The sequence below is a fragment of the Hemitrygon akajei genome, chromosome 4 (genome assembly GCF_048418815.1).
Source record: "Hemitrygon akajei chromosome 4, sHemAka1.3, whole genome shotgun sequence".
NCBI classification, from domain to species: domain Eukaryota; kingdom Metazoa; phylum Chordata; class Chondrichthyes; order Myliobatiformes; family Dasyatidae; genus Hemitrygon; species Hemitrygon akajei.
Genome location: NC_133127.1, coordinates 8,512,255 through 8,536,055, shown reverse-complemented (window position 1 = coordinate 8,536,055; position 23,801 = coordinate 8,512,255). Strand labels below are relative to the sequence as shown.

Below are 23,801 nucleotides of genomic sequence, written 5' to 3'. Positions count from 1 at the left end.
GAGTCAGTCTCAGCCCGAAAAGTCGACTGTTTACTCCCCTCCATAGATGCTGCCTGACCTGCTGAGATCCCCCAGCATTTTGTGTGTGTTGCTCTGGATGTCCAGCATCTGCGGAGTCTCTTGTGTTATGATTTTCTATTAAATCTTTCTCTCTCCTGAAACCTCCTGAAACCTGCTATCTGATTCTTCATTCCCGAATTCTAGATAAAGACTGAGTGGATTCCCCCCAGTTCTGCTCCTCGTGATTGTATCCTTCAATATGATTGTCCCTCAGTCAGCTACACTCTAGGAAACAGAGTCCTAGTCTGTCAAATCACAAACACCAGAGATTCTGCAGCAACTACACAAAATGCTGGAGAAACTCAGCTGCTCAGGCAGTACCTCTGACCAACTACCTCCCCCGAGCGTTGTGTGTGTTGCTCTCTCGGTGGGGTGCTGTCTGGAGGAATGCGGGCTGCCTCACTGAGCAGGATGTCCTGTTTCATTGCTGACTCGCTGTTGATCTTGCTCCCCAGGTACTTTACTGTAGTGCCGACTGTAAGCAGGCTGCACTGCGGCAGTATCATCAGCCTCTGTGCCTTGGTCCCTCGAAGGATGACCCACAGCACCCTCTGAACAAGCTAGAGGAAGGATGGAGGTTAGTGACAGTGTTACGTCCTTGTTCACAAGCTAAACCTAATGTACGTCTGATCCTGATTCAATTTGCCGGCTTGTACTCCTCCTCTCCTTCCTCCACCCCCCAGCTTCTAATTCTGGCTTCTAATTCTTCCAATCCTGATGAAGGGTCTCGGCCCAAAACGTCAACTGTTTATTCCCACCAATAGATGCTGCCTGACCTGCTGAATTCCTCCAGCATTTTGTGTGTGTCGCTTTGGATTTCCAGCTTCTGCAGAAACTCTTGTGTTAATAATTTTATTTAATGATGCTACCCGATGGTGGGGAGGGATGTGACCGTGGTGGATGCACTACTCTCTGAAACTTCTTGCGTTCCTGTTTATTCAGACTGCCGGTCCAGATCATGATACAGTCAGTCAGGATAACACCATAAGACAAGGGAGCAGAATTAAGCCATTCAACCCATCATGTCTGTGCTGCCATTTGATTATGACTGATTTATTCTCCCTTTCAATCCCATTCTCCTCCCTTCTCCCTGTAACCCTTACAGCTTTACCTATTACAAACCTATCAACCTCTGTTTTAGACATGGTCCAATGACTTGGCCGCTACAGCCATCTATAGCAATAAATTCCACATATTCACTACCCTCTGGCTGAAGAAATTCCTCCTCATCTCTGTTCTAAATGGACATCCCTGTATTATGAGGTCCTAAACTCACCCGCTATAGAAAACATCCATCTCTTCATCTCCACGTCTACTCCTTCTAGGCCTTTCAATTTTCAATAGGTTTCCATGAGATTTCCCCTCCCCATTCTTCTGAACTCCAGCAAGTTCAGGCACAGAGCCATCAAACGCTTCTCATATGTCAACCCTTTCATCCCCAGGATCATTCTCATGAACCTCCTCTGGGCCATCTCCAGTGTCAGCACATCTTAGATGAGGGACCCAAAACTGCTCACAATGTTCCAACTGCAGTCTGACCAATGCTTTATAAAGCCTCAGCATTACATCCTTCGTTTTTGCAGTACATCTGCAGAAGTTTGTTAGAGTGATCAGCGACAAGACAAACCTAATGCACAGGATGGCTCATAAACAAACGGGATGTCCAGAAACACCTAACGAACACTCCATGGGCCTTCTGAAGTTGTAAGGTGTCATCTACAGTGCTCCAAGTGGCACTTACTCAGTGTTCCGAGTGGGTTCCGTTGCTCTTGTTTTCTGATCCCACTTTTCAGGAGAGAGAGAGAGAGAGAGAGAGAGTGTGTGTGTGTGTGTGTGTGTGTGTGTGTGTGTGTGTGTGTGTGTGTGTGTGTGTGTGTGTGTGTGTGTGTGTGTGTGTGTGTGTGTGTGTGTGTGTGTGTGTGTGTGTGTGTGTATGTGCATTCAGTGGCCACTTTATTTAGTACACCTCATTAATGCAGGTATCTAATCAGCCAATCATGTGGCAGCAATTAAACGCATGAAAACATGCAGGCATGGTCAAGAGGTTTAGTTGTTCAGACTAAACATCAGACTGAGGAAGAAACGTGATCTAAGAGACTTTGACCGCGGAATGATTGCTGGTGCCAGACGGGGTGGTTTGAGTATCTCAGAAGCTGCTGATCTCCTGGGATTTTCAATCTCTTCAGACTCCTAGTGAAGCTGTTGGTGCCAATGGGTTGGGTTGATTTTCATGCACAACAATCTCGAGAGTTTACAGAAAATGATGCAGAAAAACAAAAACAAATCCAATCAGCGGTAGTGCTGTGGGTGAAAACGCCTTGTTAATGAGGGAGGTCAGAGGGGACTGGCCAGACTCTTTTGAGCCAATAGAAAGGTGACAGTAGCCACATGTTACGACAGTGATATGCAGAAAGGATTCTCTGAACACACAACGTTTCAAACCGTAAAGTGGACGGGCAACAGCAACAGAAGACCACACTGGGTTCCACTCCTGTACCTAATAAAGTGGCCACTGAGTCGATATCTGCATGTCAATGAGTGAGGTTTAATGGTGAATATTCTCCCTCTGTTTCAGGAGCATGCATTACCCTCCAGAGACGGCTAGTATTATGCTACTGGCCAGAATGGTGGCCATAGTGAAACAGGTAAATAGAGACTCCTGGACTTTGGACCAGAGATGGTGATTCGGGCACAGGCTGTATTTGGTGGGTTCCAGTCAGATGCAATATGCGGTGTGAATTATTTCCACCAAAGTTATTCAAACATGGGGAAAATCAGCAAGTGGTAGGTGACTGGTAGCTCATCTGACTTTGCTCATTTAGTTTATTTTTTATGTATAGATGCAACACTAAAGTGTGTGTGGCCTCCGTCGGTCGTGGTCGACCATGGGTACTGTGCCTCTGGTAGTCACCAGAAGTGGCTTCTCCAGGGCAGAATTGATATGGAGATCTGTCTGTTGCCCATGCAGTGGGACCCCCCCCCCCCCGTGCTGATGACAGGTCCAAAGGAACGACGAAAGTCGGTACAGTTTGGTGCCAGCAGCATCGCAGGAGTTGCCGTGCCAGTGCTGGGTACAGCAGTCAGCCGCCTTCGGAACTCCGACTCCGGGTTCTTCCTCAGGATTTACTACCAAAGCCTTTCCCATGAGTGGGTATAGCCGCAAGGCAGCAGAGGCTTGAAATCGGAGTTTTCCCTCTCCTAGATCCGTGGTTAACAAGCCCCATCTGCCCAGAGCAACTGGTTATAAGGTGCCAGTGGTCTGCCTTTGCCCCTTCTGTCAGTGAGAACAGCTCCACTGGGCATAAGAACTATGCCACAAGTGAAGGCCAGGAGTTGGACCGGGTTGTCAGAGGCTGTTTGAAATGCACGCCATGAAGAGCATTTGTTTAGCAGTGGGAGCCCCACCTTCCCCGCCCCCCCGATCAGGGTCACGTGAAGCCATGGGGGCAGGTGGTGAATGGTCGTATGAGCAACTGGTGCAGATCACAAGCCCTGGTTATAACCATATAACAATCACAGCACGGAAACAGGCCATCTCGGCCCTCCTAGTCCGTGCCGAACTCTTAATCTCACCTACCCGCACTCAGCCCATAACCCTCCACTCCTTTCCTGTCCATATACCTATCCAATTTTACCTTAAATGACACAACTGAACTGGCCTCTACTACTTCTACAGGAAGCTCTGCCACCACTGACATCAGGCAGACAATTTCTGCAGAGTATTGATAATGGCTGGGGTCGCCCATCTTGTAAAGACACTGCCCAGAAGGCAATGGCAAACCACTTCTGCAGAAACATTTGCCAAGAACAATCATGGTCATGGTAAGACCATGATCACCTACGTCATACGACATGGCACATAACAAGCGAACAAGTTAGCCTTCTAACCTTTAGGATGTGGGAGGAAACCCAAGTGGTCATGGGGAGAACGTACAAATTCCTTACAGACCGTGGCGGGAATTGAACTGGCGCTGTACAGCGTTATGCTAACTACTGCACTACCATAAAGAAAACAGAATTCAAAATGTAGTGTTACAGCTACAGGGATATTATGGTGCAAATAGATTTTAGAGAACTTTCTGACCATTCTAGAATGAAGATTTAAAAGAGAATCTCACCATTCTAGAAAGAGATTTAAAAGATTGTAAGGGCAACACATAGAAACTGCAGGAGCAACTCAGCAGGTTAGGCAGCATCTGTGGAGAGGAATAAACAGTCAATGTTTTGGATCGAGACCCTTCGACAGGACTCAGCCCTGTAGCGATTGACTGATTATTCCTCTCCATAGATGCTGCCTGACCTGTTGAGTTCTTGCAGCATTTTGTGTGTGTAGCTCTGGATTTCCAGTATCTGCAGATTCTCTTGTTTTTATGATGTAAAAGATTAAAGATTAGATAGATAGATAGATAGATACTTTATTCATCCCCATGGGGAAATTCAACTTTTTTTCCAATGTCCCATACACTTGTTGTAGCAAAACTAATTACATACAATACTTAACTCAGTAAAAAAATATGATATGCATCTAAATCACTATCTCAAAAAGCATTAATAATAGCTTTTAATAATAGCTTCTTAAGTCCTGGCGGTAGAATTGTAAAGCCTAATGGCATTGGGGAGTATTGACCTCTTCATCCTGTCTGAGGAGCATTGCATCGATAGTAACCTGTCGCTGAAACTGCTTCTCTGTCTCGGGATGGTGCTATGTAGAGGATGTTCAGAGTTTTCCATAATTGACCGTAGCCTACTCAGCGCCCTTCGCTCAGCTACCGATGTTAAACTCTCCAGTACTTTGCCCACGACAGAGCCCGCCTTCCTTACCAGCTTATTAAGACGTGAGGCGTCCCTCTTCTTAATGCTTCCTCCCCAACACGCCACCACAAAGAAGAGGGCACTCTCCACAACTGACCTATAGAATATCTTCAGCATCTCACTACAGACATTGAATGACTCCAACCTTCTTAGGAAGTACAGTCGACTCTGTGCCTTCCTGCACAAGGCATCTGTGTTGGCAGTCCAGTCTAGCTTCTCGTCTAACTGTACTCCCAGATACTTGTAGGTCTTAACCTGCTCCACACATTCTCCATTAATGATCACTGGCTCCATATGAGGCCTAGATCTCCTAAAGTCCACCACCATCTCCTTGGTCTTGGTGATATTGAGACGCAGGTAGTTTGAGTTGCACCATATCACAAAGTCCTGTATCAGTTTCCTATACTCCTCCTCCTGTCCATTCCTGACACACCCCACTATGGCCGTGTCATCAGCGAACTTTTGCACATGGCAGGACTCCGAGTTATATTGGAAGTCTGATGTGTACAGGGTGAACAGGACCGGAGAGAGTACGGTTCCCTGCGGCGCCCCTGTGCTGCTTACCACCGTGTCAGACCTACAGTCTCCCAACCGCACATACTGAGGTCTATCTGTCAAGTAGTCCACTATCCAATCCACCATGTGAGAGTCTACTTTATTAGTCACTAATGCTAATCCTACTTTATCACGCCGTTGCTGAAGCTGAACCCAGTGGCCAAAGGCCCATTTCCTGTTCCTGTTCTATGACTCTGACTATGGATGGGGACATGGGGTGGGGTTGGTGGTTGAGCGATATCAGGGCAGGTGTAACTCAACATATACCTATGTCACTTTCTCCCTAAAGGCAAAAGACAAAAGTCGCTGGATAAGGCTCTTCTCTCAGTTCTGCAGTCGAACAGCCAATGAGGAGGAGGAGATAGTTCATAAACTGATTGGAGACAAGTTCAAGGTGTGTACTTCACCGATGTTGCCACATTCACTACATTAATACCACTCTTTGTATTTACTGTGGAGATGGACATGGAAGCCAGTGAATTCGGGGGAGGGATTGCTGATATCCTGAGCCATATCAACGAGTGTTTCTTAAATGTCCCTGATGTATCTGCCTCTATCACCACCGCGACAGTGTGTTCCACACACTCGCCACTCTCTGTGTTTTTAAAAACACACTTGCCTCTGACACTCCACCCCCACCCCCCAAATGTTTTTCTCCAATCACCTTAAAATTTTGCCCCCTCGTTAGCCATTTCTACCCTAGGGAAAAAGTCTCTGGCTGTCCACTCAATCTATTCCTCTTATCATCTTGTACATCTCTATCAAGACACCTCTCATCCTCCCAAGACAAAAGCCCTAGCTCAGTAGTCCTGTCCTCATAAGACTTGCTCTCTAATCCAGGCAACATCCTGGTGAATCTCCTCTCTACCATCTCTTAAGCTTCCACTCCCTTCCTATAATGAGGGACCAGAAATGAACACAGTACCAAGGGTGGTCTAACCAGGGTTTTATAGAATTACAACATTCCCTTTTGAACTCAATCCCACCCCGACCCCCAACTCATGAAGGCCAACACACCATAAGCCTTCTTAACCACCCTAACAACTTGTGAGGCAACTTTGAGAGAAATCTGGATGAAGAGGTTTATATATTTGAAGGTGTGATCCTGACTAGACATGTCCTAGGATCTTGGAAGAAAGACAGGAGATAGTTGGAGTTGTGGCAGAGTCTTGTACCTTTGTTATTCATAGGTGAGTTATCGGAAGGCGGAGGATGGCTGCTGTTGTGCCTTTATTTAAGATGGGCTGCATGGACAAACCAGGGAGCTACAGTGGTGGGAAAGTTACTGGAAATGATTCTAATGAACAGGATTTAGAGTCATACAGCACAGATACAGGCCCCTCAGCCAAGCTGGTGCATGCTGACCAGGATTTGCATCTAGATAGATAGATAGATAGATAGATAGATACTTTATTCATCCCCATGGGGAAATTCAACTTTTTTCCAATGTCCCATACACTTGTTGTAGCAAAACTAATTACATACAATACTTAACTCAGTAAAAAAATATAATATGCATCTAAATCACTATCTCAAAAAGCATTAATAATAGCTTTTAAAAAAAAAAGTTCTTAAGTCCTGGCGGTAGAATTGTAAAGCCTAATGGCATTGGGGAGTATTGACCTCTTCATCCTGTCTGAGGAGCATTGCATCGATAGTAACCTGTCGCTGAAACTGCTTCTCTGTCTCTGGATGGTGCTATGTAGAGGATGTTCAGAGTTTTCCATAATTGATCGTAGCCTACTCAGCGCCCTTCGCTCAGACAGTCCTATTTGCTTCTGTTTGGCCCAAATACCTCTAAACCTTTCCTGTCCAGCTACCTGCCCACGTATGTTGTTAATGTTCCTGCCTAACCACTTCCCCAGACATATATCACTCCCTGCCATATATCAATCATCCTCGGGATGAAAACGTAGCCCCTCAGGTTCCTAATAAATCTCTCCCCTCTCACCATAATCCTAGTTCTTAATTCCCTAGCCCTGGGGAACAAGACTGCTCACTCACCATATCAGTGTGCCTCCCTCATGACCTTATACACCTCTGTAAGGTCCCACCCCAACCTGTTCTGCTAAACTGTAGCTCAGACACTCTCCATAACTCACTCCTTCAACTGCTCTGGCCACATTCTCATAAACCTCCTCTGTGCTCTTTCCAGCTGAATGCCAGCTTTCCTGTAGCAGGACAACTGTAGTTGAGAATTGTCTTTCAGATCAGAGTCCTGTGACCAGAGGTGGGTCCTAGGGGTCAGTTCTGGGTCCACTGTTTCTCATCTATTTTAATGCTTTGGGCAAGGTGTAGGTGACATGATTAGTGAATGTGCAGATGACAAGGTTACACACACGAAATGCTGCAGGAACTCATCAGAGTCCATGAAAATGAACGGGCAGTCACTATTTCAGGCTAAGATCCTCCTCCAGGACTAGGAAGGAAGGGGGAAGACACCAGACTAAAAAAATGGGGGCAGAGAAAGGAGGATTTGCAGGAAGGTGATAGGTGAAACCAGGTGGGTGGGTGGGAAAGGTAAAGATGACAACAGGGTTCTTGTGAGGTGGGTGAAGAGTTTTGTCTAGAATCTAGATGAACTAGGAATGTGAGCAAAAAGGTGGCAGATGAAATTTAACTCGGTCAAGTCTAAATGAGCAGTGGCCCAGTAACGTAGTGGTTAGCACAACACTTTATAGCGACAGAAATTGGTGATCAGGGTTCAGTTCCCATCACCGTCTGTAAGGAGCTGGTCTGTTTTCCCCATTTCCTCCGGATGCTCCAGTTTCCTCCCACATTCCATTCCAAAAATGTACGGGTTAATTGGTCATGTGGGTGTAATTGTGTGGTGCAGGCTCTTTGGGCCGGGAGGGCCTGATACCGTGATGTATCTCTGATAAAAATAAATTCTTCCCTCATGTGGTCTAATATCTTGCTGCTTTCAACCAGGGTCAGTTGGAAACGCTACGGCAGCTCTTCACCGATGCGCTATACGAGGACAGCATCAGCCAGGTAAACTCTCTGACCGAGGGCTAAACTAAAGACTGAACTGGGTTAGTGAGGTTCCAGATAGAAACGACACCTTCCAGCTATGTTCTTCATCGTGATTTCATGCTTTACCACCCCATCCCTTCTCCTGTCCTCCCCTCACCTTGTTCAAACCCTCCCTTAGTCCCACTCCCCGCTTTTCTTCCCATTCCTCCTCATTCCGTACCTCCCCCTTTCACGAAGCTCCCTCTGCCCACACCCCTCCTCCTCCTCCTCCTCCCCATAACCTCCAAAAACAAATCCAAAACATTTCCAGCCCCACACATTTCAAGTATGAGTACTCAATGTATATGCACTTTGATAATAAATTAACTTTGAACTTTTGTATGTCTTTCTCCCTCCCTCTGCGAGCCTCACTCTCACAAGCTCTCTCGCTCTCCTGCAGTGGTTTTCCCCGGATGGTTTCCGCTCATTGTTTGCTTTGGTTGGAACTAATGGACAAGGGATTGGCACCAGGTGAGCTGTGACCCAGTAACCACTGGTGTTGGGGAGAGCCCAGAAACTCCTCATCCTTCCTCTTGTTGGAGAATTGGGAACTAGGGGTCAGCTGTTAACACAGACCATAGGTTTGATTCCAACATTTAAGAGAAGGGGTATGGAGGGCTATGGTATAAGTGGATGGGACTAGGCAGAGTAATAGTTCGGCATGGTCTAGATGGGCCAAAGGGCCTGTTTCTGTGCTGTGGTGCTCTACAACTACTTGTGACAGCAATAAACCAACCAATCGATCCAGGTAGCTTTTCCGCACTCTCTCCACATGCTTCCTTCTCCCAGTGATACTCCCTTCCATCCTCCCAGTACTTAAAGCTTCATTGGAATGGTGGTCTTGACCCAAAACGTTGGCTGTTTACTTAATTCCATTGATGCTGCTTGACCTGCCACGTTTCTCCAGCATTTTGTGTGTGTTCTATTTCAAGCTACTGGCTTCTCTCAGACAAGGTGGTGTCTTGCTGATTCAGTAACTCTGACCTCATACTTATTCCCCTCGCCTTCCCCTGTTGCCCCTCCTTCCGTTTCTCCTATGGTCCACTCACCTCTGCTATCAGATTCCTTCTTCTCCAGCCCTTTACCTTTCCCAACAACATGGCTTCACCCATCACCTTTTAGTTATCCTCATTCCCCTCCCCCCCCCCCACCTTTTTATTCTAGCATCTTCCCCCTTCCTTTCTAGTCCTGAAGAAGGGTCTAGGCCCAAAATGTTGACTGTTTATTAATTTCCGTAAATACTGTCTGACATAGACTCAGAAAAAGGTCCTTCAGCCCATCTACTCCATGGCGAACCATTTAAACTGCCTACTCCCATCGACCTGCACCAGGTCCATAGCCCTCCGTACCCCTACCACCCGTGTACCTAGGCAAACTTCTCCTAAACTTTGAAATCGAGCTCATGTGCACCACTTGTGCTGACAGCTCATTCCACACTCTCATGACTCCCTGAGTGAAGAAGTTTCCCCTCGTATTCCCCTTAAACTTATCACCTTTCACCCCTAACCCATGACCTCTAGTTGGAGTTCCACCCAATCTCAGTGGAAAAGGCTTATTTGCATTTATGCAATCTATATCCCTCATAATTTTGTACACCTCTATCAAATCTCACCACAATTTTCTATGTTCCGAGAAATGAAGCCCTAACCTATTTAATCTTTCCTTATAACTCAGGTCTTCCAGACCCGGCAACGTCCTTGTAAATTTTCTCTGTACTCTGTCAACCTTGTTTACGTCTTTCCTGTAGGTAGGTGACCAAAACTGCACACAATACTCCAAATGAGAACTCTCCAATGTCTTGTACAACTTAACCATAACATCGCATCCCCTGTACTCAATAATTCGAATTATGAGGGCGAATGTGCCAAAAAGCTTTGCGACCCTATCTACCTGTGCTGCCACATTTAATGAACTATGGACCTAATAAATGGTTTATGTCAGAGCTGCACTCTCACAAAAATCAAATTTAATGATTAAAATCCTAGAAAAGAGGGATTTCTGGAATTTAGATACTAGCGGGCTTTCTCAGAAAGGAATGTTTCTCCGTTGTATGAACAATGAGTATTGCAAGTTGTAAGTTGTTTCTTTTTAGTTGTGTTCCTGGTACAGCTCCAGGCCAGGCTGATTGACTCCTGCCAATATCAACAATTTCTCTTACCCCACTTCCCACCCTCACAGACCTTCTTAGCTTCTTGTCTCCTGCACAGAACACACCCTCTGTCCATAATTCTCTGTATTGATGTCAAGCATCAAGAGGAAATAAGCCATCGGTCGTCAATGTGGGTGAATTCCAGCCGGACGACAGAGATAGCCATCTCTCAAACTCACCAGAACCACAAGGGCAGGGGTCTACAGTCCGTAAGACATAGGAGCAGAATTAGGATCATTGTTGCATCGAGTCTGCTCCACCATTTTAAATTGATTTATTTTTTGTCTCAACCCCATTCTCCCCGTATTCATTTCCTTAAGTGCCACCTAACCTGCTGAGTTCCTCCAGCATTTTGTGTGTGTTGCTCTGGATTTCCAGCATCTGCAGAATCTCTTATTACCTCCGGTGCTGTGGTCTCCTCCCACAGTCCAAAAACATACTGGTCGGTAGGTTAATTGTAAATTGTCCCATGACGAGGCTGAGGTTAAATTCGGTGTTGCTGGCCATGCAGCTCAAAGGGTCTGTTCTGCACTATATTTAAAATAAATAAACAAATGACAGGTGTGGACAGCCGTTTGTTGCTGCCAACAAACTCCTGTTACTGTCTCAAAGGGCTGAATGGTGAACTTGTTTGCTGAGTGGGTTGTTCCTGCTCTTGTTCCGACAGTTCACTGAGTCAGTGGGTCCACGGTTGTGACGCCCTCGAGCTTCCTGCACTGCTTCGAGAAGAGCTGGATGGCTTCATCGACCAGCTGTACAAAGATATCGAGAGAGGTAGGAGCCTGCTTCTGTATAACCTCCAGCTTTGTTAAGCCATAAGACATAGGACCAGAATTAGGCCATTCAGCCCATTTGAGTCTTGTCTGCCATTCCATCACGTCTGATTTATTTTCTCTCTCATCTCCATTCTCCTGCCTTCTCCATATGACCCTTGATGCCCTGACTAGTAAGAGGAGTCTAATTAAGAGGAATAGGTAGAGTGGACAGCCAGCGGCTCTTTCCCAGGACACCACTGCTCAGTAAAAGAGGACATGGCTTTAAGGTAAGGGGTGGGAAGTTCAAGGGGGATATTAGAGGAAGGTTTTTCACTCAGAGAGTTGTTGGTGTGTGGAATGCACTGCCTGAGTCAGTGGTGGAGGCAGATACACTAGTGAAATTTAAGAGACTATTAGACAGGTATATGGAGGAATTTAAGGTGAGGGGTTATATGGGAGGCAGGGTTTAAGGGTCAGCACAACATTGTGGGCCGAAGGGCCTGTACTGTGCTGTACTATTCTATGTTCTAGTGAAGAACCTATCAACCTCTGCTTTAAACATACCCAATGACTTGGTCTCCACAGTGTCTGTGACAATGAATTCCACAGATTCACCACCCACTGGCTAAAGAAATTCCTCCACATCTGCCTTCTGAAGGGGTGCTGTTCTATTCCAGGGGTTCCCAACTTGTCTAAGGACCACTCGGTTAATGGTAGGGGTCCATGGCATTACAAAGGTTGGGAACCCTGTTATACTTCGAGGCTGTGGAATTTAGTTTCTGGTCTTAGACTTCCCCAATATTGGAAACATCCACTGCACGTCTCTCTAGGTCTTTCAATGTTTGATAGGTTTCAATGAGATCTCCCCACAATTCTTCTAAACTTCAGCAAGTACAGGCCCAGAGCCATCGAACGCTCCTTGTGTTAAGCCTATCATTACCAAGATTATTCTTATGAACCTCCTCTGGACCCTCTCCAATGCCGGCACATACTTTCTTGCCACAGAGGGGTGATGGGCTTAGGTAGCTAAGGTACCTAGGCATAGAAGTATATAGGTACTCACCAGGTAGAGAGGGTGGAGAAGAATGTGTTTAGTACGTTGGTTTTCATCAATCAGGGAACTGAGTACAGGAACTTGGACATTACATTGCAGTTGTTTACTCATACAGCCTCACGCTGCATGTGAAGCAACTTTTACTTAAGGTTTATTAATTTAATTCATCTTAAATTAAAGCCGTGGTTCAACTGGAAAGACCGCAGAAAATATTTACAAGGACGTTGCCAGCCTGAGTTACAGGGAGAGGTTGGCCAGGTTAGGTCCTTATTCCTTGGAATCTGAGATTGAGGACTGACATTATAGAAGCATTTAAAATTATGTGAAATATTACGGCTATTATTGCTATTACAAAGGAAAAAGTGCTCGGCAAACTCAGCGGTCTTAAGGTGGATAAGTCAGCTGGACTACATCCAGGTTGCTGAAGAGATAACGGATGCGTTAGTGATGAACTTTCAAGAATCACTTGATTCTGGCATGGTCCCGGAGGACTGGAGGATTAGAAAAGTCACTCCACTCTTGAAGAAGGGAGGGAGGGAAAAGAAAGGAAATTATAGGCCAGTTAGCCAAACCTCAGTGGCTGGAAAAGTGTTGGATTCTTATAAGGTTGAGGTTTCGAGGTACTTGGAGACTAATGATAAAATAAGTCAAAGTCAGCATGATTTCTGTAAAGGGAAATCTTGCCTGACAAATCTGTTAGAGTTCTTTGAGGAAGTAACAAGCAGGATGGACAAAGGAGAGGCAGTGGGTGTCATTCACTTGGATTTTCAGAAGGCGTTTGATAAGGTGCCACACATGAGGCTGCTTAACAAAATAAAATCCTTTGGCATTAAAGGAAAGATACTGGCGTGGATATCGGAATGGCTGACAGGCAGGAGGCAGTGAGTATTATCTAATTGGAGAGAAGACACACTTCGAGTGTCTTCCATGGTGAAAACTGATGCAAAGTACCCATCAAGTTCATCTGCCATTTCTTTATCTCCCATTACTTCCTCACTAGCATCATTTTCCAGTGGTTCAATATCAACTCTTACCTCCCTTTTACTCTTTATATATCTGAAAATACCTTTGGTATCCTGCTTTATATTATTGTCTAGTCTGCCTTCATATTTCATCTTTTCTCTTCTTATAGCTTTTTTAGTTGCCTTTTGTTGGATTTTAAAAGCTTCCCAATCGTCCGACTTCCCACTCACCTTTGCTACCTTATATGCCCTTTCCTTGGCTTTTATACAGTCTCTAAATTCCCTTGTCAACCATGGTTGCCTACCCCTGCCATTTGACGACTTCCTCTGTGGGACGTATCTATCCTGCGCCTTGTGAACTATTCCCAGAAACTTCAGCCATCTCTGCTCTGCTGTCTTCCCCTCATCAATCCACCTGGGCAAGCTCCTCTCTCATGCCTCTGTAATTCCCTTTATTCCATTGCAATACTGATACGTGTGAGCTATGCTTCTCTCTCTCAAATTACAATATTAATACAATAAACTGCCTAATAAAATCTGGGTTATTACAGAACAGCCAATCTAAGATGGCCTTTCCTCGAGTAGGCTCAAGCACAAGCTGCTCTAAAAAGCCATCTTGTAAGCATTGAACAAGTTCCCTTTCTGTGATCCAACACCAACCTGATTTTCCCAATCGCCTTGCATATTGAAGTCCCTATTACAATTGTGTCATTACCCTTATTTCATGCCTTTTCCAGCTCTGTTTGCAATTTTAACCCCACATCTTGGCTACTATTTGGCGGCCTATATATGATTCCTTTGCAATTTCTTAACTCCACCCACAAAGATTCAACATTCTCTGATCATATGTCACCTCTTTCTAAAGATGTAATTCCATCTCTTACCAACAATGCCACACCACCACCTACGCCTTCCTGCCTGTTCTTTCGATACAAAGTATATCATTTGATGTTAAGCTCCCAACTTTGGCCTTCGTTCATCCACGACCAAGTGATGCCCACGATGTCATACCAACCAATCTCTAGTTGTGCTACGAGTACATCCACCTTATTCCAAATTCTATGCACATTTAAATACAGCACCTTAAGTCCTGCACTCTTCGCCCTTTTGAATTTTGCCTCTGTGGTACAAATTAACCCTTTGCTCTGTCTGCATTTGTACCCAATCACTGGCTTGTCCTTCCTTACATTCATGTTACACCCATCATCTATTGTAAACCTGCTGGCTCATCCTCAGCTCTGTCATACTGGTTCCCATCCCCCTGCCATATTAGTTTAAACCACTCCCAACATCTCTAGTAAATCTGCCTGCAAGAACATTGGTCCCCCTCAGATCCAGGTTTGATTAGGAAGCTTAAGATAAAGGAACCCTTAGGAGGCAGAAATCATAATATGATAGAATTCACCCTGCAGTTTGATAGGGGAGAAAATAAAAACAACTATCAGTATTACAGTGGAGTAATGGGAATTGACAGAGCCATGACAAGGAGCTGGCTAAAGTTAATTGGAAGGGGACACTATCAGGGATGATGGCAGAGCAGCAATGCCTGGTGTTTCTGGGGGGAAATTTGGAAGGCACTGGATAAATGCATCCCAAAGAAGAAGTAGTATTCTAAAGGGAGGGTGAGGCAACCATGATTGACAAGGGAAGTCAATGACAACTTAAGAGCAAAAGAGAGGGCATATAATAGACAAAAATGAATGGGAAGTTAGAGGATTCAGAAGCTTTAAAAAAAAATTAACAGAAGCCAACTAAAAGAGCCATAAGAGAGAAAAGCTGAAATATGGAGGTGAGTTAGCCAATAATATAAAAGAAGGTGCCAAATAATTTTCAGATATAGAAAGAGTAAAAGAGTGGTGAGAGTGGATAGCAGACCACTGGAGAGGTAGTAATGGGGGAGAAAGAAATGGCAGATGAACTTAAGTATTTTGTATCCATCTTCATTGTGGAAGACACCAACACTATGCCTGAAATTTGAGTGTGTCAGGGCAGAAGTGAGTGTAGTTGTTCTTAGTAAGGAGAAGGTGCTTGGGAAGCTGAAAAGCCTGAAGGTAGATAAGCTATCTGGACCAAATGGCGTACACCCCAGGGTTCTGAAAGACATAGCCATAAAAATTGTGCGGCATTAGAAGTGAGCTTTCAAGAAACAGTAGATTCTGGAATGGTTTCAGAAGACCAGAAAATTGCAGATGTCACTTCACTCTTCAAGAAGGGAGAGAGGCAGAAGAACAGAAATTATTGGCCAGTTGGTTTGACCTTAGTGGTTGGGAAGATGTTGGAGTCGATTATTAAGAATGAGATTTTAGGGTACTTGGAGGCACATGATAAAATAGGCCAAAGTCAGCATGGTTTTCTAAAGAGGAAATGTTGCCTGACAAATCCGTTAGAATTCTTTGAGGAAATAGCAGGCAGGATAGACAAAGGAGAGTCAGTGAATGTTGTTTACTTGGATTTTCAGAAGGTCCTTGACAAATTGCCACACATGATGCTGCTTACCACGATAAGAACCCATGGTATTACAGGAAAGATACTAGCATTGATAGTCCTGACGAAGGGTCTCGGCCCGAAACGTCGACTGTACTTCTTCCTATAGATGCTGCCTGGCCTGCTGCGTTCCACCAGCTTTTTGTGTGTGGAGCATTGATAGTAGATTAGTTGACTGGCAGGAGGCAAAGACTGGAAAGAAAGGGGCCCTTTTCTGGTTGGCTGCCAGTGGCTAGTGGTGTTCCACAAGGGTCTGTGTTGGCACTGATTCTTTTTACGTTATATGTCAATTATTTAGATGAGGGTTTGTTGCAAAGTTTGTGGACGTTACAAAGATAGGTCGGGTAGTGTTGACAAAGCAGGGCGTCTGCAGAAAGACTTTGACAGATTAGGAGAATGGGCAAAGTAGTGGGAGATGGAATATAATGTAGGGAAGAGCATGGTCATACGCTTAGGTCGAAGAAATAAAGGCTATTTTCTAAATCAGGGCTGCAAAAGGGCTTGGGAGCCCTTGTGAAGGATTCCCTAAAGGTTAACTTGCAGTTTGAGTCAGTGGTAAGGAAGGGAAATGCAATGTTAGCATTCATTTCAAGAGGACTAGAAAATAAAAAGCAAGTATGTAATGCTGAGACTTTGTAACGTGTTGGCCAGATTGCGCTTGGAATATTGTGAACGGTTTTGGACCCCTTATCTAAGAATGATGAGCAATGAAGAAGATGGCGCCAGTGAACAACACAACCAGAGGTGACGTCCTTCAAACAGTTCACAAAACGATTTTTACTTCTTCATGCAAATATGATCCTGTTCTATTGGAACCTGGGGTTTATATTCTGATAGTGTGTTTTTGGGCCGATTGAGTGACCTGGCACTTTGCTCTCTCTGAGGGAGTTTTGTGAGGTTTTGAGCAGAGTGTGTGGCCTTGTGGACTGGAGGCCAAGAACCTGGAGATGCGGCTTGAGCCCACGAGGAGCATTTGATGGCTGTGGGCCTGTACTCACTGTGGGCCTGATGGCTGCTCGGAAGAATGAGGGAAGGTCTCATTGCAACCTATCGAACACTGAAAGATCTGGATAAACTGGATGTGGAGTGTAAGACCAGGGGGGCCAGTCTCAGAATTAAGGGATGTCCATTTAGAACAGAGATGAGAATGTTTTTTCAACCAGAGACTAGTGAATCTGTGGAATTCATTGCCACAGATACTATGGAGGCCAAGTCATTGGGTTTACTTAAGGCAGAGGTTGGTAGATTCCTGATTAATCGGGGTGTCAAAGGTTACAGGGAGAAGGCAGGACATTGGGGTTGAGAGGGTTAATAAATCAGCAATGATTGGATGGTAGATCAGACTAGATGGGCTGAATGGCATAATTCTGCTCCTATGGTTTTATGGCCAAGGGTCCTGTTTCTGTGTTGTGATTACTCCATGACTGAATCTCTGGGAAGTTTAAAGGTAACCATGCGGTTCTTGTGTCTCCGGTGGAAGAAGGTGAGTGATATGCTGGAGTGGTGTGTAAACTGATGCACTGATGGTTTGGTGTTCCCACAGAGAGTGGAGAGTTTCTGAACTGTGAGGGATCTGGACTGTACCTTCTGCAAAGCTGCTGTAAGTAACTAAGGTGATGTGTAGATTCTACCACAGATAATATCACCCTCGCTGTCAAAGCAAGCTTACCATTCTCCCCATAGGGCAATGAATTTGTCCCATATGACTGAAGAACTGTGTGAGGGAGCTGGATTAATATCAGTGGGGATACCGTCAGTGATACAGGGTGCTGGGGGAGAGGGGTCACTGAGGTTTGGTATGAGGGAGCTGGATTAACGTCAGTGGGGATACTGTCAGTGATACAGGGTGCTGGGGGAGAGGTTACTGAGGGACAGTGTGGGGGAGCTGAATTAACGTCAGTGGGGATACCGTCAGTGATACAGGGTGCTGGGGGAGAGGTTACTGAGGGACAGTGTGGGGGAGCTGAATTAACGTCAGTGGGGATACTGTCAGTGATACAGGGTGCTGGGGGAGAGGTTACTGAGGGACAGTGTGAGGGAGCTGAATTAATATCAGTGGGGATACCGTCAGTGATTCAGGGTGCTGGGGGAGAGGGGTCACTGAGGTTTGGTATGAGGGAGCTGGATTAACGTCAGTGGGGATACCGTCAGTGATTCAGGGTGCTGGGGGAGAGGTTACTGAGGGACAGTGTGGGGGAGCTGAATTAATGTCAGTGGGGATACCGTCAGTGATACAGGGTGCTGGGAGAGAGGGGTCACTGAGGTTTGGTGTGGGGGAGCTGAATTAACGTCAGTGGGGATACCATCAGTGATACAGGGTGCTGGGAAAGAGGGGTCACTGAGGGACAGTGTGAGGGAGCCGAATTAATATCAGTGGGGATACCGTCAGTGATTCAGGGTGGTGAGGGAGAGGGGTCACTGAGGGACAATGTGGGGGAGCTGAATTAACATCAGTGGGGATACCGTCAGTGACGGTGCTGGGGGAGAGGGGTCACAGGGACAGTGTGAGGGAGCTGGATTAACGTCAGTGGGGATACCGTCAGTGATTCAGGGTGCTGGGAGAGAGGGGTCACTGAGGGACAGTGTGAGGGAGCTAGCAATGTTAGTGGGGATGCTGTCAGTTATCTCACTACGTGACATTGAGGCACAATGCTGGTCGCCAAGTGTTTGTTACTCTAATGTGGTATTGTTCTAAAGTCACTGGATTGGTCAATTTGTTGCTGGAGTACAGTGCCGATGGAATCACATCCGGTCAGCTGAGGGGTGGGGTGCAGGGGCCAGTGAAGGGTGGGGTGAGGTGGTGTGAACATGTGTGTAACCTTTGACCTCTGCTACAGGTAACCACAGCTGTATCCCCAATGCTGAAACGTCTTTCCCAGAAAACAATTTCCTCCTTCACCTGACGGCACTACAGGATATTGCGGCTGGGGAGGTGAGGTCCTGTCACCGTGTCCATTCGTCTCAACACCTGAGTATAACACCAGCAGGCAGACACCTCGCCCTCCAAATCAACTCGCCCTTCCACAAGTATTAGTAAGCAGATGCTGGAAATGCAGAGCAACACACACAAAATGCTGGAGGAACTCAGTACATTTGAACCCAAAACATTGACTGTTTATTCCCCTCCATAGATCTGCCTGACCTGCTGAGTTCCTCCAGCATTTTGTGTGTGTCGCTCTTCAACAAGATCAGTGGGTTAATTTAGAGATTATTTTTATTTGTCACATATATATTGAAATATTCAGTGAAATGCAACATTTGAATCAATGACCAACACAGTCCTAGGATTGAACTGAATCGACTTTTATTTCTTAAATCCTTCACATATATGAGAAGTAAAAATCTTTACATTATATCTCTATCTAAATGTGCAATCATAGTAATTGATAATAAGTTATAATAAATAGAACAGTCAATGCGACATAGAAATACACTCAGCTCAGTGTGAGTTAATCAGTCTGATGGTCTGGTGGATGAACCTGTTGGTCCTGGCTTTTACGCTGCGGTACCATTTCTCAGATGGTAGCATCTGGAATAGGTTGTGGTTGGGGTGACTGAGGTCCCCAATGATCCTTTGGGCCCTTTTTTCACACACACTGGTGTGTACAGACCATATGAGGTCCTCGGTGATGTGGATGCTGAGGAACTTAAAGCTCTCTCAACCCCAGATCCATTGATGTCAATAGGGGTTAACCCGTCCCCATTCCTCCTGTAGTCCACAACCAGCTCCTTTATTTTTGCGATGTTGAGGGAGAGATTGTTTTCTTGACACCATTCTCAGAGAGATGACTTCTTCCCTGTATGCCACCTTACTATTGTAGCATGCCAACAGTTCATTGCAAGTAATTGTACATCTTTGAAATATGGAGGGAAACCAGAGCACCTGGAGGAATCTTTCAGGGGCAGAATGTATAAACTCTTTACAGACAGAGGCAGGTATTGAACCGTGATTGCTGGCACAGTGACGCATTATGCAAGCCACTACGTTACCATACTATCCTATTCTGCAGATTTCTGGTATCTGCAGAATCTCTTGTGACCATGCAGATCCACCTGAATTTTGATAACTTTCATGTTTCTACAGGAGATCTGCATCACGTACCTGGACTGCTGCCAGCGCGAGCGAGGTAGACACTCACGGAACAAAATCCTCAGGTAGAGTTACCCTCACCTCCCCCTTGCCCCCGACGCAGGTTCCCTCGCCTCCCCCTCACCTCCCCCGGCACAGGGAGCCACACTTCCCCTCTTGGGTTGGAGGTCACCTCATATTCTGGGTCGCCTCCAACCTGACAGCATTAACATCAATTTCTCTAATCTCTAATAATTTTACCCCCCCCTTCTCTTTTTTTCCTCTGGTTCCTCTCTCACCTGCCCATCACCTCCCTCTGGTTCCCCTCCTCTTTCCCTTTCTCCCACAGTCCCTCCTATCAGATTCCTTCTCCTTCAGCCCTTCACCTCTTCCACCAATCACCTCCCAGCTTTTCATTTCACCACCCCCACCCACCTTCCCCCTCACCTGATCTCAGCTGTCACCTGTCAGCTTGTATCGTTTTCCCTCTTTCACACCTTATCCTGGCTTCTGCCCCCTTCTATCCAGTCCTCATGAAGCATCTTGGCCCAAAATGTTGACACTTTTCCTGCTGAGTTCCTGCAGCATTTTGTGCGTTGCTGAATATTTCCCGCATCCATCATCAATACAGGAGATGGGATGTTATGTTGAAGGTGTGTAAGTGCTGGTGAGGACTAATTTGGAGTATTGTGTGCAGTTCTAGACACCGACCTATAGGACAGATCTCAGTAAGTTTGAAAAAGTAGAGAGGAAATTTACAAGTATGTTGTCGGGACTTGAGAACCAGAGTTTTATGGAAAGGTTGAATAGGTTTGGACTTTATTTTCTAAAGCATTGAAAAATGATTGGAGATTTGATAAAGGAATACAAAATTATGAGGGTATAAATAGACCATAATCGCCCACAGCACCTGATGACGAAGATAATAGGCTGAATGTAAGCAGGCTATTTCCACTGAGGTTGGGTGAGACTAGAACCAGAGGTCATAGGTTAAAGGTGAAAAGTGAAATACTTAAGGAAACTTTGTCACTTGGAGGGTGGTGAGAATGTGGAACAAAGTGCCAGAGGAATGGAGGGCTGTGGTCTGGGTGCAGGTCAGTGGGAATGGACAGAATGGACTAGATGGGCTGAAGGGCCTGTTTCTGTGCTGTAGTGTTCTCTGATTATCTGTAGAATCTCTTTTGTTTATATCTTCACACTAATTCAGTTTTTCCCTTATCTTGACCCTTTGTCATGTCAGTCACAAACCTGGCCAATATATCTAGTGTACCTGCCTCCACCACTTCCTCTGTCAGCGGGCTCCATACAGCTACCACCCTCTGTATGTATAAAGGAAAAGTTGCTGCTCAAGTTCTTATTAAATCCTGGGAGTGTGTGATGGGACAGCGTAGAGGGAGCTTCACTCTGTGTCTGACCCCGGGAGTGTGTGATGGGACAGTGTGGAGGGAGATTCACTCTGTGTCTGACCCCGGGAGTGTGTGATGGGACAGTGGGGAGGGAGCTTCACTCTGTGTCTGACCCCGGGAGTGTGTGATGGGACAGTGTAGAGGGAGCTTCACTCTGTGTCTGACCCCGGGAGTGTGTGATGGGACAGTGTGGAGGGAGATTCACTCTGTGTCTGACCCTGAGGGTGTGTGATGGGACAGTGTAGAGGGAGCTTCACTCTAAATCTGACCCCGGGTCGGGGGTGTGTGATGGGATGGTGTAGAGGGAGCTTCACTCTGTGTCTAAAATCCATGTTATCTCTCAAAGGGAGAACTATCTGTTCGTCTGCTCCTGTCCGAAGTGCGTGGCTCAGGCAGGTGACCCGGACTTGACATCAGAAGAGGAGGAGGAGGAAGAGGTGGAGGGTGAGGCGGAGGGCGCTGAGCTGGAGGACGAGATGACAGACGTTTAAACATGCACCAGCAGCAGGAGTCCAGCAAAGAGAGTGGATGAGCAAGCTTTGTATCAGTAATGCAATAACCACACCCAACTATTCATCACACATCAACCAGTCTCTGTACAATGTACTTGCTCCGCCTCACACCGGCCAACTTACCGGTCTGCTCTCTGGTCTCTGGACTTTGCTGGTTTGGGTAGGCCAGGTTGAGGAGGGGGCTGTGCCCACCCTGGGTATCTGCTCCTGGCAGTGGATGAAGCAGGCAGGTCTTGCTGCAGTCTGTGCCAATGGGCTGCACCCAGTGTTGGGAGGACCCACTGGGAAGGGATGGCCTGGGGTTCACACTTGCAGGAAGGGAAGGAGGGAGGGTGCTGGGGTTACAGTGAGGTCTGTCTCCTTCAGCCGTGGAGGATCAGACTGGGTCTACTGTGGGAAAGGTACTGGCTTTTGGCAGAACTTCCATTCATTATCAAACTGCTCAAAAATTATGTTTAAAAATCGTTTCAACCCACAATGTGCATGTGTTTGTTGAAGAGAGGAATGTGTGATCGTGTGTGCGCGCGCACATGCAAGAGGTCGATATGTGATTTATTTATTTGGAGATAGAGCGTGGAACAAGCCCTTCCAGCTCAACACATCACATCCTCCAACAACCCATCTAGTCTAATCACAGGACAAATTTACAATGACCAATTAACCTAGCAACCGGTATGTCTTTGGACTGTGGGGGGAAACCGGTGCACCTGGAGGAAACTCATACCATTACAGGGAGAACATACAAACTCCTTACTGTCGGGGTTTGACTCTAAACTCCAGTGTCCTGGGCTGTAATAGTGTTGCACTATCCACTATTGCTGTGGTGGTGCCCCAGGTGGACTGTGAGTGTGTCTGTATGAACAAAAGAGTGCACAATATCATAGCATCTGTGTTGTGCAGAAGGTACTTCAATGTTTCAGGGGAGCTCGTAGCTGTCTGAAGGGTTGTCTCCCACCGGGAGTCCCAGAGGTACTGGACCCTGTGCTGAAGGGCAGTGGCCTGTGGCCATTGGTGGCCAGCTGGCCCCTCCTTCCACTGAGCGATGATCATCACCAAGTATGGAGCCAACCCGTGCGCTGGTTTACACACAGGATGTTACTGCCCAGCAGGGAGTTCACTACTGACTCGGGTGTCTGTTCCCACACGACTCCCTCCCCGTAAAAAGGGTGCTTGTCAGGGAGAAGGTATAGAGTGAGATGGAAACGGCTTGGGGCAGCAGACCGGGCTGTAGGAAAAGGTGCAGGGTGGGGACTCTAGGGCAAGGTTGTTTTGTGTGACTTTACCCTTGTAGTGTGATCACTCGGGTCAAGTATGATGTCCGAAGGGGTTGTCTGTGGTGTGTCCTCAGGTAGCTGTAGAGGCTGATCGGGATGTTGGGGTGGATTCTCTTCATGAAGAATGCCTGTGTGACATTGCCTAACAGGGAGAGGCTGATGCCCAGTCCTTGACGGACCAGGGTCAGGGTCAGCGTCCGGTGGCACGGAATGCAAGTGACTCTTCACGCCATTCTGCTGTGTCATCATCTGCCAGCACCACTGCTGAGGTCCTGGTTGGATCGCTCTTTGTCTGGCACTCTCTCCCTGACCCTAGCAGATGGCATTGCTGTCAGAACCTGATGAACTCACAAGCCTCTCCACAATCCTTGGAGAAGATTATCTTTGGAGCTGCCGAGGTTCTGAAAGTCCCACACCCACAGGAGACAATGAGGCTCGAGAGGACACCAAGGGAAAATTGAGTATTTTTATGTTACATAAAGTGGAGAGAAAGAGACTCTATATAAACACTTTTCTTACGACAGACATAGCGTTGATTAGTTGGACCATCACTAGGTTAGTGATAAAGCAGCAGACGATATCAATCATTGTCCCAAACTAGTGATGTGCACCTAGTTCACTCGATAAAGGGTTCTCTCCCTCTCTCCTCCCTGCCCCCACACGCACACCTCCCACCCTCCTCCCCCCCCCCTGC

General features: G+C 46.4%; 1 protein-coding gene across 2 annotated transcripts in view; it reads left to right on the top strand.

Annotated features, from left to right (window-relative positions):
* smyd5 (SMYD family member 5) overlaps positions 1-23,801 on the top strand; it is a 36,582-nt gene extending 12,781 nt beyond the window's left edge. For both annotated transcript variants that reach the window (XM_073042058.1, XM_073042059.1), the window contains 10 exons: positions 516-637; positions 2,636-2,705; positions 5,717-5,821; positions 8,359-8,421; positions 8,843-8,913; positions 11,259-11,365; positions 17,390-17,446; positions 18,684-18,778; positions 19,931-20,001; positions 21,668-23,801. In XM_073042058.1, the coding sequence (XP_072898159.1) occupies positions 516-637; positions 2,636-2,705; positions 5,717-5,821; positions 8,359-8,421; positions 8,843-8,913; positions 11,259-11,365; positions 17,390-17,446; positions 18,684-18,778; positions 19,931-20,001; positions 21,668-21,812 (906 nt within the window). In that variant the 3' untranslated portion in view covers positions 21,813-23,801. The remainder of the gene's footprint in view (positions 1-515; positions 638-2,635; positions 2,706-5,716; positions 5,822-8,358; positions 8,422-8,842; positions 8,914-11,258; positions 11,366-17,389; positions 17,447-18,683; positions 18,779-19,930; positions 20,002-21,667) is intronic.